Source organism: Sminthopsis crassicaudata, chromosome 2 (assembly GCF_048593235.1).
Source record: "Sminthopsis crassicaudata isolate SCR6 chromosome 2, ASM4859323v1, whole genome shotgun sequence".
NCBI classification, from domain to species: Eukaryota; Metazoa; Chordata; class Mammalia; order Dasyuromorphia; family Dasyuridae; genus Sminthopsis; species Sminthopsis crassicaudata.
The window spans coordinates 323,714,309-323,733,097 of record NC_133618.1 but is presented as its reverse complement, the minus strand read 5'-3'; the positions used below and the strand labels follow the sequence as shown (position 1 = coordinate 323,733,097).

Genomic DNA, 18,789 nt, shown 5'->3' with positions numbered 1-18,789 from the left:
CCAAGGACTTGGGCTGGTCCTGAGATCCTCCGAGAGCTAGTCTGGACATCATATTTTAATCCACCCCAGTGTGGGGGCTCTGGAAAGCAAGACATTACATTGAGATGTGCAGACTACTGAACAGCTGATTGGCTGAGACTGCTGATGCAGACTGGGAACTGAAGGAGACAATAAAGACTTTGGACTTTATCTTTGCCTATTCTCATAGTGATTATTCTGCTGAAACCAAGGCCCATTTGAAGGACCTCCAGAGAGCTAGCCCAGACACTATAAGAGGAAAGTTGCTGTACCCTAGCTTTCAGTTCATCATCGAAGTTACTTTGGGAGGACCAAGCCAAATGATTTCAAAGGCTTTATCACTCCCCTCCTCAGGCCCAAAGGACAATCAGAAGGACCTTAGTTCAAATCCAGTCTCACACATAACACATATTAGCTATGTGACTTAACCCCAATTACCTCACCAAAAAAAAATCCCAAAAGCAAAACAGGTAAAAGAATGTATGGTGCTGTGGTTGCATTGTTTTCTTTATGTATGATTCCACTGTTTTTCTTTAAATAGCTCCAGAGTCTAGCATAATGTCTGGTACTATTAAGCATCAATAAAAATGTGAGTTAAATAATGCAAATGAAAAGAAATGTCTCTGATGGCTGATAAAAAAATGATGGTCCCAGAGAAGAGATAATAAAATATGCCTCTTTCCTCACAGCAGAAAAATCTAAGGGCTACCAGACAACTATGTCTTACAATATGTATTTTCAGATGCAGTTACTATATCCAATAACAAGGGAATATTTAATCTTGGAAGGGATAGGGAAGAGATCCAGAACAGGAGAGGAGAAAGTTGACAAGGGAGCCCTAAAACTCTAAAAGTCCTTGAAGGAGAAAGTCTCCTTGAATTCTGGCCTCTAGCCTCAGGACAAACAGCTTCATTCTGTTATCTATTTGGGGCTAACTGAGTCCAGAGTTGGAGATTCTAACCCCATTAAAATGGAGAAACATCTATTCAATTCTAAGATTTTTTTATCCAATTCCAGCTCAAACTCCCCCCACCAGCCCTCATCTGGAGCAGCCTCAAATTGTAGCCAAAGGCTTCTATTATAAAAAAAGCCAATTTTAAACCCAATCCTCAACATGCCATGCCATGCCATGCCAAGGAAACCTCTACCCACTAGAATGATATTCTTTCAGTGTTATCCTCTCTTTATCCTCACCTGTTTCCCTAACAAGACTTTATAACTCTTTGTTGGGATCTCTCTACTAGAAACTTTACTTCTCTGCCAGGTCTCCTCCACTATTTTAATCCCCTGTCAGGACATTGCCAATAAGGAATTCAGCCTTTCTATTCATGCATAGTAAAGGCTGACTTCCCAATGCCTATAATAAAAGTTCTTTTTATCAGTCTAAGTTTTCAGGTTTGTAAATTCCTTTACAAGGACTTCTGCGACGCCAGGAGGGGGTTTCCAAAACTCCCTACCTTGCGCCTATCCTAAAGGGGGTTTAGGGGAGCCAAATCTCTTTATTTGATTCCCTGAACCCAGAACCTGCCACTAACCTCATCATCTAACTCCCGGTCCAGGAACCCTAATCTCATCATTTTGGTTCCCTGAATCTAATCTCGTCAAAGTATCCCCAGAAATGGTTATAATGTGGAACAAAAGAAATTGATGAAATTTTATTTAAAAAGTCATGTTAGATCCAATCATTCTGGAGAGCAATTTGGAACTATATTTAAACTGTATATACCTTTGATCCAGCAATGCCATTACTAGATCTGTATCCCAATAAAATCATAAAAGAGGAAAAAGGACCCACATGTGCAAAAATGTTTATAACAGCTCTTTTTGTAGTGGCAAGGAACTGGAAACTGAGTAGATGCCCATCAATTTGAGGAATGACAGAATAAGTTATGGTATGTGAATGTAATGGAATATTATTGTTCTATAATAAATAAGTGGGAATGATTTCAGAAAAACCTGGAAAGACTTACATGAATTGATCTAAATGAAGTGAGCAGAACCAAGAGAACACTGTACATAGCAACAAGATTGTGTGATGATCAATTGTGATGGACTCTTTTCAACAATAAAATGATTCAGGCCAATTCCAATAGACTTGTAATGGAAAGAGCCATCTGCATCCAAAGACAAAACTATGAAAGACTGAATGTGGATCAAAGTATGGTATTTTCACTTTGTTGTTGTTTATTGTTGGTTTGCTTGGGGTTTTTTTTCTCTCACTTTTTTTCTTTCATCTTTTGATCTGTTTCTTCTTATGTGGCAAGACAAATATGAGAAATAGAAGAAGGAAGGGAGAAAAATTTGGAATATAAAGTTTTATAAGGGTAAATGTTAAAAATTATCTTTGCATGTATTTAGAAAAATAATACTATAGAGAAAAAAATGTTTAAGGTCCAGCTGGAATAATGCCATCTAATAAATCACAATTGAATTATAAATAGAACCAACCAAAATTAAACCATGTGAAGTATCTTTCTGGTATTTTTACCTGTATAACATCAAATACTTCATCAAAGATGGATCCTGGAAATTTAGGCTCATCTTCACCAGGCTGGTTAAGTTCTGGAACCTAGAATATATTCAATGTTATTTTATAAAGCCTCCTACCAACCTGACAGTTATTACGTCTGCTTTTTCCACTGACTTTTTCCATTCCTTTGGTCTCTTTGATCTATCTCTTCTGTTTCACTGAGTCCCATGTAACACTACATAACCTGGAATAAGTTAATTTCACCATACTCCTTAAACTCATTGTCATAAAGGCCAAAGTTATTAGAAAATGCATGAAATTTTTTTGCCCTGTGCAAAGCGAATCTTAATATAAGGACCCACCAGAATGAAGTAAAACCAGCCCCAAAGCACAATTTAAAAATGATCACTAGCCAAAATCAAGAAAAATGACCTTATAAATACCTAAATGCAAATATTATATTTTTTGCAAAGCCCATCAGCCTTTAAACTTTACTCTCCTCTGGATCCTCCCAAACACAAACACAAAGAGCTCTGCCCCAAGGTCTAAATTCACATAATAGTTTAAATCCATCTTTAATAACACCTTCTTTGCCTTTATTTATTCAGTTTATCTTAAGGAAAGGAAGATTTATATGGGTTAGCATTAGTTAATAATTATAGGCCACATATTACAGAATATGTTAAAATTTTGGAGGATACCTGTATCCATGTCTCTTTGGGATGAGATGCTTCTATGCAATTGGTGGAAGCTTGATTTTCATCTGTGCTTTCATTTGAAAGGGTATCAATATCTAAATTGGGTAATACCTAAAATAAAATTTGAAATTAACAACAAGCACCACACATTAAGATACTTTCCATCTATAATTTAGGTGTAGGTATCTGTGCTAGCCACAGTCTATTATCTGATAATAAAAGTGGTATATTTAGTTTGAGTTTGAACCTTTTTTTTTTCTAAATATGATATAACGACAATACTTAAAATGTAATTCTTAGTTTCAAAAGTGCTTAAACCAAAACTCCATTAAGAATTCTTGTCTTGTTTTTCTCGCCAGATTATTTTTACCTTCCAAATCCAATTCTTCCTTTGCAACAACAACAACAAAAAAATTCGGTTCTGCACATATATATTGTACCTAGGATATACTATAACATATTTAATATTTATGGGAATGACTGCTATCTAGGGGAGGGGGTAGAGGGAAGGAGGGGAAAAATTAGGAACAGAAGGGAGTACAAGGGATAATGTTGTAAAAAAAATTACCTATGCACATGTACTGTCAAAAAAATGTTATAATTATAAAATTAATAAAAAAAAAAAAAAGAATTCTTGTCTTATATTCCTTCTAAAATCTACCATCTCCACCTACCCCCAAATCTTATACAAAGCTGCAAGTCTCATAAATGCTCAATAATCCTTTAAGTAATGAAATAGAGCAGAAAGAAGGGAGGGAGGAAGGGAGGAAGGAAAGAAAAGAAAAGAAATATACATTTTTTTAAATTATAAAAGACAAAGCTATTATGTGCCTGGCAGACTCCAAGCTATTGAACAAATGTATATGTTCATGGGAATGGAAGGAGAGAAGCTCTCACAACTACTAGAAAAACAAACAGAACATGCCTTTTTGATGCAGGCCAAGAATACTGAAGTCTCATAATTAAACATTTCTCAACAACACAGCAATCGATAAAATACTAATATCAACACATTTAGTTAAAAATTTTTCTCTCTTCATTTCATCCATTTTATACCTGCACAGTAAGCTGAGGAGGATCCTTTTTTTCTGATGTCATCTCTATAGCTGCTGTGTTGGGTTTCTTTGGTCCAGTTTGTTTAGTTTGAATAGGATCCTTTTCTTCTGATGTCATCTCTATAACTGCTGTGTTGGGTTTCTTTGGTCCAGTTTGTTTAGTTTGAATAGGATCCTTTTCTTCTGATGTCATCTCTATAACTGCTGTGTTGGGTTTCTTTGGTCCAGTTTGTTTAGTTTGAATAGACGGAGGAATAGAAGTAGTTACCGTTACAAGGTGTGGTTTTTCTATAATTGCTTCAGCAGGTGGCATGGAATCACTATTGCTTTGGGTCTGTCCTAAATAAGTTTAAAAAGAAATGAAATGTAATCCTATTATGAAAATTGGTTAGAGACTAGGAGAAATATAAAGAGAAACTGGTTTAGGCATCCAGAAAGAAAAGATGCTTCATAATATGTAATAAACTTGCTAGTTTCATCTTATAAATGTATTATTATAAGTATGTTATCTCAAGAATATAAAAGGAAACAGGAAAGAGGACAGGATTGATCAAGAAACAAAGGGTCTCCAAAGATCACAAAAGGAAGCAAAGAAATGGAAACAAAATAGATGACCACTGTTCAAGGGAATGACTATACAAACTTCAGTATATTGAGGCAATGGAATATTACTAAGCCCCAGGGAACAGTGAACACTAAGAATTCAGAAAAGCATGTGAAAAGATATAAACTCATAAAGGATTAAAGCAATCAGAACCAATAGGGCAACAGACGTAATAAAAATCACATAATTCAAAAGAAAAAAGAGAAACTAAAACTGTAAACTAATGATGTAAGAAATAAGAAAATGAACCTTCATACAATGCATATCATATCACGTTTGGTTGGTTGATGTGGCAGTTTTTCAGAACTGCTTTTTGATATTCCCCTCCCTAGTCATTGTTTTAAAATTTTTCTTGCAAGAGGTAATTTTCTAGAAATGAGAAGGAAAAGAGATAGATTCAGAAATGATGATGATACAAAAGTAAAGACACTAATTATTTAAAAATTTAAATATATTACAGGAACATCAAACCAAAAGACACAAAGTCAATTCAGAAGCACTTATTAAATGTTTTCTTTGTTTCCAGGCATTATTATGACAGATAATGGGAGTATAAAAAGCCAAAAATGAAACTGTCCCTGTTATCAAGCAGAAGAAATTCACACTTACCTAAGCAGATACAAAATAAATACATACAAACTAACCAGGATATATATATGTGTGTGTGTGTATATACACAAAACTTTGGATATAAGACTGAGGTAAGAAGACTCTAGCACTAAAAAGAATCAGAAAAGGTCTCATGAAGATGGTGTGAATTTAGCCCTAAATACTGAAAAGAAGCTGGTGGAGATGAGGACAATGCACTGCAGCCAGGGAAGGACCACTTGGTCCTCCATAATACAGAGATAGGAGATATAAGGTTGTGGTGTGGTTTGAGGAATAAACTTGTTCAGAAAACCATAGTCTAGGAAGGTAATGGTTTGTATAAATCTGGAAAAGTAAGCTTGAGTTAGATTACAAAAGGCTTTCAGTGCCAAAAAAAAAAAAAAAAAAAAAAAGTAGGTCATATATAATTCCAAAGGCAACAGAGCCTTGGAATACTGTTTCACTTCTCTCCTGGAATACTTTTTGTAATTGGTCTTCTGACCTCCAAGCACTCCCCAACCCATTTAGATGCACAAATCTTAATTCTGTGCTCCTAAACCACAGATCTGAACAAATTATTTCTTTGCTTAGCACAGAGAGAAAAGAAAAGATGAACTAGGACCGAGCCATAGGGTATAACCACTGTTAGGGATGTAATATAAATGACGAATTGGCAAAACATACTGAAAAATAGCATTCAGGCAGGTAGAAGTGATGAGGGGAGCCCCGAAAGTCTTACTCTTTCTCTTTCTCTGACTTTTGGGTGAGCCATGAGGTAAAGCACTTGAGAAGCTCCATGAAAGAGATTCTCCTTGAACCCTGCCTCTGAGAAAAAACCCACCCCAGGAATTAAGCATTCCGTTATCTAGGTGGGACCAGTTGAGTACCACTCCTCTACTTAGCTGAGTTGGAAGTTCTAACCCCATTGAATTAGAGATTAGTCCAGAGACACTCATTCAGTTCCAAGATTTTCCATTCTGATTCCAGACCAGGCTGCACCCAGCCCCCATCAAGAACTGCCCCCCCAGCTTCTAGCCATAAAATGAGCCAACTTGCGGCTCAGTCCTTGTAGAGGGCCTAATATGTCATGCCAAGGAACCTCTCTCTTTCCCTGGCATAGATCAACCCTCTGCCCACTGAAATGATATTCTCTTTCAGCATTACCCTCTCTTTATCTTTCTTATAAGACTTTATACCTCTCTGTCTGGGTTTCTTTGCTAGAAACTTTACTTCTCTGCCAGGACTTCTCCACTAGAAACTTTACTTCTCTGTCAGGACCTTGCCAACAAGGAATTCAGTCTTTCTATTCATGCATAGCAAAGGCTGACTTCCCAATGCCAATAATAAGCTTTTTTTTTTTTTTTTTTATCAGTCTAGCTTTTCGGGTTCATAAATTCCTTTACGAAGGACCTCTGTGCTGCCAAAAGGAGATTCCCACAACTGCCTACCCTGTGCCAAATCCTAGGGGAATCTAGGGGAGCCAAACCTGTTCATTTGGTTCCCTGAACCCTAAACCTGCCACTAACCTCATCATTTAACTCCCTGACCACTAGGAACCCTAACCTTCTTGAGTCATTCCCCACTGATAAGTATCTACTCATTTTTCCATTCTTTGTAAGCACAAAAAGAGTTGCTCCCAACATTTTTGCACATGGCGCTATCCTTTTACTCTTTTATGATTTTTTTGGGACACAGACCCAGTAGACACACTGATGGATCAAAGGGCAAGCACACTTTATAGTCCTTTGGGCATAGCTCCAAATTGCTCTCCAAAACAAATTAGATCATTTCACAACTCCACCAATAATACATTAGTGTCTCAGTTTTCCCATCTCTCCTCCAATATTTATTATCTTCTCCAGTAATTTCAGCAAATCTAAGAGGTATGAAGTGATACTTAAAAATTGTCTTAATTTGCATTTCTCTAATCAATAGTGATTTAGAGCATTTTTTTCATATGATTATAAATGGCTTTAATTTCTTCATCTGAAAATTGTCTGTTCATAGCCTTTGACTACTTATCAATTGGGAAATAACTTGTATTCATATAGATTTGACTTAGTTCTTCATATATTTTAGAAATGAGGCCTTTATCAGAAACAGTAGCTGTAAAAAAATTTTCCCAGCTTTATACTTCCCTTCTAATCTTGGCTGTGTTGGTTAAAACTTCTGTGTAAAAACTTTTTAATTTAATGTAATCAAAGTTGTCCATTTGGCATTTTATAATATCCTCTAGCTCTTTGGCCACAAATTATTTTCTTCTCCAAAGAACTGATAGGTAAACTATGCCTTCCTCTTGTAATTTGTTTATCATATTGATGGGAGTATGAAACTGTGTTCCCTTTTGACCTGTAAAATTAACACTCTGAAACTGTCCCCTTTGATTTCTGACCCCCCAGACTCCAGAGAGTCTATGACAGCATAGCCTTCTGCCTGGGCTTTTCTAAGGCAAATCACTCCATTGATGCAGACCCTTTTCAAGAAATTCCAAATTCCAGGAGTCTTCAAAAAGTTATTTCCATTCAATTGAAGGTCTAGGCCTGGAGTTTTTGGCTTTCTTTTCAACCTGAAACCTGAGCCTCAGATTTTCTATAAAGGATATTTCCACACTCACTTCCTTGCAGAATGTCCAAAGTAATATGCGTTGCCTCTTTGGCATAGCTGCCAGGACTCTGCCCAACATTCTCTTCTCAGTGCCAGCCTCCATTTCTCTAATGGGGACTATGCCACTCGGAAGTCAATATCCTAGCAAAGCTGATCTCTGCAAGGCCAATAAAACTTCCTTTTTGCCATTAATAGTTCGGGTTTGTGAATTACTTCACAAAGGACCTGCACCAACCAAAAGGGGATTCCCACAACTCTCTGACTGCCACTAGTACCTCATCATTATCACCCTTTATGTTCAAACCCATTTTGACTTTATTTTGGCACTGGGTGTGAGATGTAAGGCTATGCCAAGTTTCTGAGATGTTTTCCAATTTTCCCAGCAATTTTTGTGAAATATTAACTTCTTATCCCAGAAGCTAAAGTTTTGGGGTTTATCAAATACTAAATTACTATAGTCATGTATATCTAACCTATTCCACCCTATTTCTTAACCAGTACCAAGTGGTTTTGATGTTTTAAAATGTAGTTTTAGATCTGCTAGGAAACCATCCTTTATATTTTTTTTCATTAATTCCCCTGATATTCTTAACCATTTTGTTCTACCAGATGGATTTTACTATTTTTTTCTAGCCCTATAAAATAATTTTTTGGCAGTTTAATTGGTATGGCACAGAACAAATAAATTTAGGTAGAATTATCATTTTTTTATATTACCTTGACCTCCCCACAAGCAATTACTATTTTTCCAGCTGTATTCAATTGGTGACTTTATTTGTATGAGAAGTATACTGTAATTGTGTTCATATAGTTCACCATATTTCTGTCATAGAAAGAATTTGGCAGGACTCCTTCTTTACCTTCTTTATGTAAGTCTGATTTTTCTTGTGCAGTAAAATAACTATATGGATATGTATACATATATTGTGTTTAACATATATTTTAACGTATTTAACATCTGCCATCTAGGGGAAGGTGTGGGGGGAAGCAGAGGGAAAATTGGAACAGAAGGTTTTGCAATTGTCAATGCTGAAAAATTTACCCATGCATATATCTTGTAAATAAAAAGCTATAATAATAATTTAAAAAATGAATGTTGAAAACTATCTTTACATGTATTTGGAAAAATAAAATACTATTAGAAAAAAATTCAATCAATAACTGGGATGAGACTGTGATAAGCCTATCAGAATCTATTTTTAGTGATATATATGACTAAAATTCTGAGAAGCCATACATCATTCAGCAACGTGCAATGTTCCTTGAAAACGATATGATTGTTCAGACGTAGTCTATTTGCATTTTATTTTGAAATAAACTGAACTTGACTTTGAGACTATATAATGACTACATATGTGAGACCACATACTTTGGGCCCCATCAAAGAGCTAGATCAATAAAGCCAAAAAAATAATAATGGTATTGACCAATCTATCATCAGAAAGTAATGGCATAAATGCAAAAGCCAGGAAAGCAAAATTTAAATACAGCTAAACAATTCTTTTCCTACTACAACATCTAGTAGGAAAACTAAAATAGAAAATCACAAAACAAGACAATAAAAGGCAAATATAATAAAAGAGGTACAAAGAGGGAATAATATTCTTGGGAAATATAGATATTAGAGAAACAAAAGTCAAAAAATACAGGCTGAAAATCCAAACTGGCAAAGAGAAGTACAAAAAAGCAGTAGGAAATTCCGAAAAATCACATTCTGGGTACGTTGATTAGATAAAGTTTCATGGAAAAGGCAACATTTCAAGTAGACCTCAAGAAACTGGCAGAATATATACAGATAGACATTAGAGAAAAATGTATTATAGAGGAAGGAAAATAATAAGCAAGAACTAAAAGCAAAAAAAGTGCATATTATAATCAACCCAGGAAGATCTGAACAAAGACCTGGGGCTGGGAGTTAAATTGCCTGAAGTGCGAACACCTCTGGGCTAGCTGCAGAGAAACACTAAATGGAGACCTCTTAAGGCTAGTTGGGTAGCTGAAGCCTCAATAGGAACCACAAAGACTTTCATCTCCCAGGCTGTTTATGGAGTTGGGGTTTGAGCTTGGGAAGACCATGTGAAGCTAGCTGATAGTGAAGGCTGCTGAAAGCAGCCCTGGACAAGAAAGAACCAGCAGCCAGTGTGTACAGAGGCAGCAGGGCAGGGACACTGCTGACTGTGAGTACTCACAGGAAGGGGAAGCTCTTGGTTTGGGGTTCCTGGTCAGAGGGGAGAGCTGAAGAGAAGCTTTAGGCACCATCCCCCATCCCCCAATTAAAGGTGCTTACACTAATACCTCTTATCTTAAAAAGAGAGAGAAAGAGAAGAGAGAGAGAGAGAGAGCACCAGCAAAGAAGAAAAACCCCACTACTGAAACATGTTATAGGAACTGAGAAGGCCAGGATAGATCTTCAGAAGAGGACACATTAGTTTTAAAAAGCTTCTATTCCAAAGAGTAATATGAAATGTTCTCTGACCAGAGAAAATTTATAGAACTCAAAAAAGAATTTAAAAATCAAATGAGAGACTTTAAGGAAAAATTGAAAAGAAAAATAAAAACCTTCAAGAAAAACAAGATTATGAAAAAAAAGTTGACCAACTAGAAAAGGAGGCACAAAGTCTCAAAGATGAAAATAATTCTTTGAAAATTAGAATTGGGCAAGGAGAAGCCAGTGAAGTTATAAGAGACCAAATAACAAGAGATTATAAAGAATGAGAAAATAGAACAGAATTGAAACATAAGAAAAACGATAGCTCTGGAAAACAGATCAAGAAGAGAAAATATAAGAATAAATGGAGACCAAAAAGAGAATCTTCACACAGTAATGCAGAAAATAATCCAAGAAAAATGTCCTGGAATGATAGAACATAAGAAGACAGTAGATATAGAAAAATCCACTGATCACCACCACCTCTGGGGGAGAGGGGTAAAAACCCCCCAGATCAAAGAGAAAATTTTGCAAAAAGCAAGAAAAAAACAAGACCGACCAAAATGTTAAATGCTAAATGCTAAAGAGGCAATTGAATAGACAAATTCCTTAAAAAACAGAACTGGCTAACTGGAAAATAAGTACAAAAAGAAAAAAAAAAAAAAAAAAACCTCCTTAAAAAGTTGTTATTGTTATTGTTCAGTTGTTTTCAGTCTTCATGATCTCATTTGGGATTTCCTAAGCAAAGATACTAAAAGTGATTTGCCATTTCCTTTCTCCAGATCATTTTGCAAATGAAGAAACTAAGGCAAACAGGATCAAGTGACTTGCCCAGGATCACACAACTACTACCTTAAAGCTAAATCTGAACTCAAGAAAAGGAATCTTTTTTTGACTCTAGTATTGTATCCAACTCTATGTACCATCTAGCTACCCTAAATTAGGGCTTTTCATGGAGTCCCAAGATTTTTAAATTTATTGCTGCTGAGTCATTTCGATCATGACCAACTCATTGTTACCCCATTTGAGGTTTTTTCTCACAAAGGTAATGAAATGGTGTGTCATTTCCTTCTCTAGTTCAGATGAGAAAACTGAGGCAAAAAGAGTTAAGTGATTTGCTCAGTGTGTGTGGAAAAAGGTGAAGCACTTACAGATTAAGCACATATTGAGCAGAGACTTATCTAAAGCCTTAAAGGCCTCAGTTTAGGAAGCATATGATTTTAGATAAGGCCTGGATTACATTCCACTGTCCAAAAGAGGATCTGTGGTAAGGAAGCATGTGATTTTAGATAAGATCTGGACTATATTCCATTGTTCAAAGAAGAACACTGGTGAGAAAGCTATACATCTACTGCATTCCAGAGACCAAATAGGGGAATAGACTTATGTGACCAATAACACTATACAGAGGGTGGGATTTGGGGGATTCTTTGTCTGAAATGTATAAATATTGTGAACATTTTCAAGGGAATAGCCTGTCCTGCCGTGAATTTGGCTCACAGACCAGGATGGGGTCCGCTTCTCAAGATTCTAATAAATAATTCTGCTTTCTATGAGTGATCTCTATAATAGTCAATTTGAGTAGGTCTTTTTGTCTCAAACACCGAGGGTAACACAGCTAAGTGTATGAGGCCAGATATGAATTAATAAAGATGAGTTTCCCTGACTCCAGGCCTGACACTCTATCCACTGTCCCACCTAGCTGCTCAAGAATTGAGATAACTCATGGCTTTGACAAAGCCGAATTTGCCAAACAGAAAAAGAGGTACTCATTAAAGAAAAAAAAAAAAAAAAGTAATTTTTTTCTTCAATAAGCTTTTCCATTTGACAAATAATGAAGGCCTAATTTCCCAAATATATACAGAAATGAATCAAGTTTATAACAATACAAGTTATTCCCCAGCTGATAAATGGTCAAAGAATATGAATAGGGAAGTCTTCAGGTGTAGAAATCAAAGCCATTTATAGTCATATGAAAAAGTGCTCTAACTCCCTATTGATTAGAGAAATGAAAATTAAAATAACTTTGAAGTACCACCTCATACCTATCAAATTGACTAATATTACAGAGAAGGAAAATGGTAAATGTTGGAGATGTGGAAAAATTGAGACACTAATATATAACTGATTTAACCATTCTGAAAAACAATTTGTAACTATACCCAAAGAACAATAAATCTATGCATATCCTTTGATCCAGCAATATCACTACTAAGTCTGTATCCCAGAAGTTTGAAAAAATAAAAGCACCTATTTGAACAAAATATTATAGTAGGCTTTTTTTGTGGTAACAAAGAATTGGAAATTGAGGGGACACCCTTCAAATCAGAAATAGCTGAACAAGTGTAGAATATGGTTGTGATAGACAATTATTATTTTATAAGAAATGAGAGGAATAATTTCAGAAAAACCTAGGAAGATTTATTGCTGCAAAGTGAAGTGAAAAGAACTAGGAGAATATTGTACACAGTAACATCAATATTGAACAATGATCAACTGTAAATGACACAGTTATACAGTGATTCAAAATAATTTTCAAAGGACTCATGATGAAAAATGCTATTCACCTCCAGAGGAGAAGAAATAATGGAATTTAAATGCAGATCCAAATTTACAATTTTTCAGTGTCTTTTATTTTGTGTGTGTTGTGTGTGTGTGTGTGTGTGTGTGTGTGTGTTTTTCTTTTTGGTCTGTGTTTTCTTTCACAAGACAAACATAGGATATATTTTTTTAAGATTACATATATATAATCTATAAAAATTGCTTGCTGTCTCATAAGAAGGGAGAAAGGAAGAGAATTTAGAATTTAGATGGTTCAGTGAATAGAGCACTAAACGGATAGAGCACCAAACCTGGAGTCAGGAGGACCTGATTTCAAATCTGGTAGCAGACATTTAAACTTCCTCGCTGTGTGACTAGGTAAGTCATTTAATCCCAAATGCCTCTCAAAAAAATATTATAAATATAACATAACGTAAACATACTATATCCTGGACAGCCATCTGCATCCAGAAAGAGAACTGTGGGGACTGAATGTGGATCACAACATAGATTTTCATTTTTTTGTTCATTTTGATCTGATTTTTCTTATGTAGCATGTTTAAGCTATATTGGATTATTTGCTGTCTAAGGGAGATGGGTGGGGGAAAGAAAAAGAGAAAAATCTGAAACACAAAGATTTTGAAAGTGTGAATGTTGAAAACTTTTTGGCATGTATTTTGAAAATAAGAAACTATTATTTTAAAAAGTAAAAAAAAAAAATTAACAAAATAAAATAAAATGTATTCTGTTATTCTTATTTGTTCTTACCTAAAAGAATTGCCATGGGAATAAGATGACCTTCAAGTGTGCCTGAAACAGAAGGCATTTCCCGGCTGGGGCTGAACAAATATTGTTTTTCCTGGTGAGTAGGCAGAGAACAGGAGTGTGGTTTTCTTGAATCTGTCCTCACTGGTCTGGTCATCTCCAAATCAGTTTGTGTTCTTGTTGACCTTACCTTAGTACCTGCAACAAGTATCAATAGAAACATTATATAATGGTATGCATGACTCCTGAAATTTACTATGCTGTTAATTTAAAATAAATTCCCTTTTCTCAAGAAAATAGTGATTGAGATATAATCAGACCATGGAATCACAATATAAACTGATAAAGGAATACCAAAAATATAAATCTCTATATTTTGTAATACTGAAGACAATTATCTAGAAACAAAATTAAATAAAGGCTCCCCAAAGATATGGTTTTAATTTTATTTTTTGACTTATTGATGTTTTACTATAATACTTCCCCAAACACATATCCAAAAATGGAAAGAACATATCCAAAAAACCTTCTGTCAATTATCAAAAGAAGTAATATGATTTTTAACTCAGACATTATGGTACTAATGTTGAACTTTGTATTTCACTAAAACATGAAAATATTCCAAGTTGACACAATCTGCATAGCTGTCATGTCTACTCTACCTCACTTCATATCATGCTTCTCAGAATTCTTATTTGTTGTTCCTAATGGTAGTCACATTCCATTATATCTATCTACCACTTCTTTGTTCAATCATTCCCTTATCAATAGAAATATTTTATTTTATATTTTTATCACAAAAAAATTTTATGAATGTTTCTGAATGTAAAGGTCCTGATATCAGTAACTAATTTAAATATATACTTGAGGAAATGATTTTTAAAATAATTGCTTACAATTCTTCAGAAAATTAAAAAGCTTAAATATGAAACAAGATAGTTCTCACCTTCTTCGATCTGTCTTTTTTCTATGACAGTACTCTAAATTATAAGTCTAGTTTTTTGCAATTATATATGGATAAATTTCTTGATTCTGTAAGTATCCAATGATAGATATTTTAAAACAAATCCTTATAAAGTAAAATATAACAAATTGCCTCTGTTGTTATCATGAAGGTTTAAGTTCTCCAAAATTAATATTTCATTTAATATGGGCTCAACTACAGTGGAAAAGATCATTTTTATTGAAGGCATAGAAAAGCAAAGGGGCAGAGAAAAAAGAAAAATATGGGAGAAAGAAAAGAGAAATAATTGTTGAATTACCTTTTAATTCTATGTTAAAATATAAGTAAATAATTTAAATTATTAGTTAAAATTTTTTTCTTTAAGATTGTCTCACTGAAACATAAGGAATTATTCCATTTATATCTACTTCATAAAATACTAATAAAAGTATTTACATATAAAGTATACAAAGTAAGTTTTCTAATTTTTTCATAAGTTTTCTAATTTAAAAAAACTTTTATAATCTGATCACATATAAAGGGAAGAAAGGCATCTTATATCATTTTTTAATTGACAGCAACATTCACATTGAAAAAGTCAGTGAATTTTATTCATAAAGATAATGAGAAATAGAAATAAATTTTATATTTCACTGGGCATATCCTTATTTTACACAAAAATAGGACCCTATTTTCTCTTTTATTCTGAATGAATATACAGTATTTGATCTATACAATGAATTCCTATAATTATTCCATGCATCTTTCTTCGTTTATAACTAGAGACTCAGATTCTACTTTATTAATACAGTTTTGATAATGATTCCATGAAGCCTCTAAGCACTGGCTTCTTTCTCCACAACTACCCTTCCTCCTTCCCTCCCCACCCCCTGCCCTGAACTTATTAGGCATTCTTTATAGAAACAGGACAGCTACTAGTCATTCTGAAAAATAAAAGGCTGTTTACAAATGATAATTAAAAAAGAAGTTACAAAAGGACATACTCAACAAAAGATCATAGCTCCCTCACTGAAAGGAAACTTAAGATGTCAGCCTGTCCAAAATGCCTCATTTATAGACAATGAAATAGAGTTCCAAAGACACTGATTGATCTGTCCAAAATCAGAGGCAGGATTTAAAATCAAATTCTCTCACTTCAGAGCAGTTTTTCACATAACTATGAAAATAGAAACTTTTTTTTTTTTAAATTTTCTTACCTTTAACTTGTTCTATTACTTTAGGTCTCTGAGGTTTGGATTTAGCAGATGGTGAATTAAATCTAAGATATGGACCTCTTTTAAGAGTGCTGCGATGACCTTGATAAGCTGGTTTCCCATAAATCTGTAAAAAGAAGTCACTATCTTGTGCCACTTTGGTTGTCTTTAGATGGCCCTGCATTTAAAACCAAAATTACTTTCTCAGAAATGAGTACCTAAAATTGTAAATAAAGTATATTTTCTTTTTTTTTTTTCAGGTAAAATTTATCTTATATAAAATATTATTCAAATATGGAAAAAAATTTGTTATCTCATCAGTTGGAATGTTCCTTCCAGTGACTAAATTTGCAACCAAAACTTGCCAACAAATATCATGTAACTCTTGTCCATTCCTTCACATGATTGCCACAGAGAGGGACCTTACTGACTTTCTCCTAACAATTTATAATAATAGTAAAACATTCAAGCTATCCGCCTTTTATATTTAATTCTCACCACATAACCAGCTCATTTTCCTTTTTAATCTTTCATTGTCCAGAGGACATCCTTTATACTATTCTTCAAAATTCCTTGTTATATATTACAGAAGTTCTTAGGCACCAAAGAAATTGCCAATGTAATAATTATTTTTAGTTTTTCAGAAAATGCCGTGTCCTATGATTTGCAGCTTTAAAATACCAGGAGACATCTAGTAATAAAAGTATGGGCCATTACAATCTCAACAAGATCCCATGGATTTAATTACCATCTCTAAGCTGATAATTTTGAAATCTATCTTATCCCAAACTCTCTGCTGCCTTCAAATCTCATATCTCCAACTGCCTTTCAGACATCTCCAACAAGATTTCACTTGGACATCAAACTCATTATGTCCAAAATGGAACTTATTAACTTTCCCACAACCTGTCCCTCTCCTAATTTTGCAGTTAACTGATAAGGACAAAACAATCCTTCCAGTTTCTCAAGCTTGCAATGCAGGTATTATCTTAAACTCCTCACTATCATCCAGTCTGTTTTCAAGGTCTGTTGATTTCACTTTTGCAACCTTTCTCATACATGTCTCCTTCTCTCCTTTAGCACTGACACCATTATGGAGCAGGTCCTTATCACTTCACTCCTAGACTACTACATAGTCTGCTGGGAGATAAACCTCAAATTCTTCTGTACTCTAAATCATCCACCACTGTTACTAAAATGTAGGTCCTACAATACCACACCCCCTATTCACTAAACTTCAGTAGGTCAACATTGCTTTCAGGTGTTCAAGCCTTTCAAATAGCCAACATGAAAAAGTACTGCGATTTCATATGTATAATGGGTATTATATTTCTTGCCCTGTCCTTGGGTAGAGGACAGGATAGAAAGAAGAAAATTTAGAAATGAAAAATACAAATTTTTTTTTTTAAAGCCCTTCATAGCCTACTCCCCCATACACATTTTTCCAGTCTTTTATACCTTACTCTACACAACATATTTTTTGATCCAAAGACTGGTTTCCTTCACAAACAAGATACTCCATCTCTCAAATCCAAGCATGTTCTCTGGATGTTCCTCATTCCTGGAATGCTCTCCCTCCTCATCTTCACTTATTGTCTTCTTAAAAGTTGCAACTGAAATCTTATCTTCTAAAGGAAGCTTTTTCCAACTCTTCCATGTGTCATTGCTCTTTTAATTATTTCCTATTTATCCTGTATGTATACACATATAGATAGAAATGTATGTATGTGCATGTCTCTTCCGTGAGATTTTGATCTCCTTAAGGACAAGGGCTATCTTTTGTCTTTTTCTGAATCCCCAGAACCTAGTATACAGTAGGCACTTAATATTTACTTCAGACTGACTCTTGAGCAAGTCATTTCACCACTATCTCAGTTTTCTCAACTGTAAAATGGAGATAACCTCCCAGCATTGTTGAAGATCATATTATACTTGTAAAGCACTTAGCACAATACCTGGCACATAGTAGGCACTTAATGTTTTATTTCCTTGTATAAAGGAGAATAATATAAAATAAGGCTAGGAGCTAGACTGATTAGCCTAAGGATTCCATATTGTATTTTATAGGAAGGAAGGAAATGAAACATTAAATGGACCTTTTCATTCCCTTAACTTTTTCCCAATATTATATTTATTGGGAAAGCATTGTATCTCCCTAACTCCAGCAGACCAAACTCCTGGACACCAAAGACTATTTCATCTATTACCTCTGTATTTTTAGTACAACCCAGTGCTTTACACATAGCACAACAAATATTTTTAAAATCAGTTCAATGTGGTTACCTTTTCTAAGATAAATAGCAAAAAAATTAGTTCAAAATGCATATCCCTGACAATAACATTTGATATAATAATACACCTCATACATAATTGCTTTCATCATTTATAGACAAATGTACAAAAGACATGTTCAACAAACAAAAAAGCAATAAATTAAATTAAAAACTACAACTTCTCATAAGTTTATCAACATTCATATCTTTTGGCATACATTATTCATAGCATCAATATTCACAAAGAAGCATATTAACATTTATACATTAAGGATTCTACTATTATAGACTATTTCAAAAAAGAATTTACATAAATTTATACACAAACCTTGTGGATTTTCTCAAATTCCAAAATTTTATCTCCTATTACTTTACCAATGTACTTCAAGAAAAACAAAGTACTTTTGAGATAAAACCAGTGATTTCTTTTTCCAAATTAAAGCTCTTCCTCTGTAAATATTAATATTCTTTATATTCTTAAATGTGCATGCTTCAGAACTCAAGGGCAAAAAGAAGACAAAATAAAAAGTTCTTACTGTCTCTGGATTAGATTAGCAAAAGTACAAAAAATACAGAACATATTTTAAA

The 18,789-nt window shown here is 34.3% G+C and overlaps 1 protein-coding gene across 5 annotated transcripts in view; it reads right to left on the bottom strand.

Moving 5' to 3' along the window:
- Positions 1-18,789, bottom strand: part of KIAA0586 (KIAA0586 ortholog) — a 147,681-nt gene that overhangs the window by 61,585 nt on the left and 67,307 nt on the right. For 4 of the 5 annotated variants that reach the window (XM_074290227.1, XM_074290226.1, XM_074290223.1 and 1 more), the window contains exons 15-19: positions 15,932-16,106; positions 13,775-13,969; positions 4,243-4,580; positions 3,190-3,297; positions 2,507-2,587 (exon numbers count right to left, since the gene is read on the bottom strand). In XM_074290227.1, coding sequence (XP_074146328.1) covers positions 2,507-2,587; positions 3,190-3,297; positions 4,243-4,580; positions 13,775-13,969; positions 15,932-16,106 — 897 coding nt within the window. The remainder of the gene's footprint in view (positions 1-2,506; positions 2,588-3,189; positions 3,298-4,242; positions 4,581-13,774; positions 13,970-15,931; positions 16,107-18,789) is intronic. The other variant, XM_074290228.1, reaches the window with a different exon arrangement.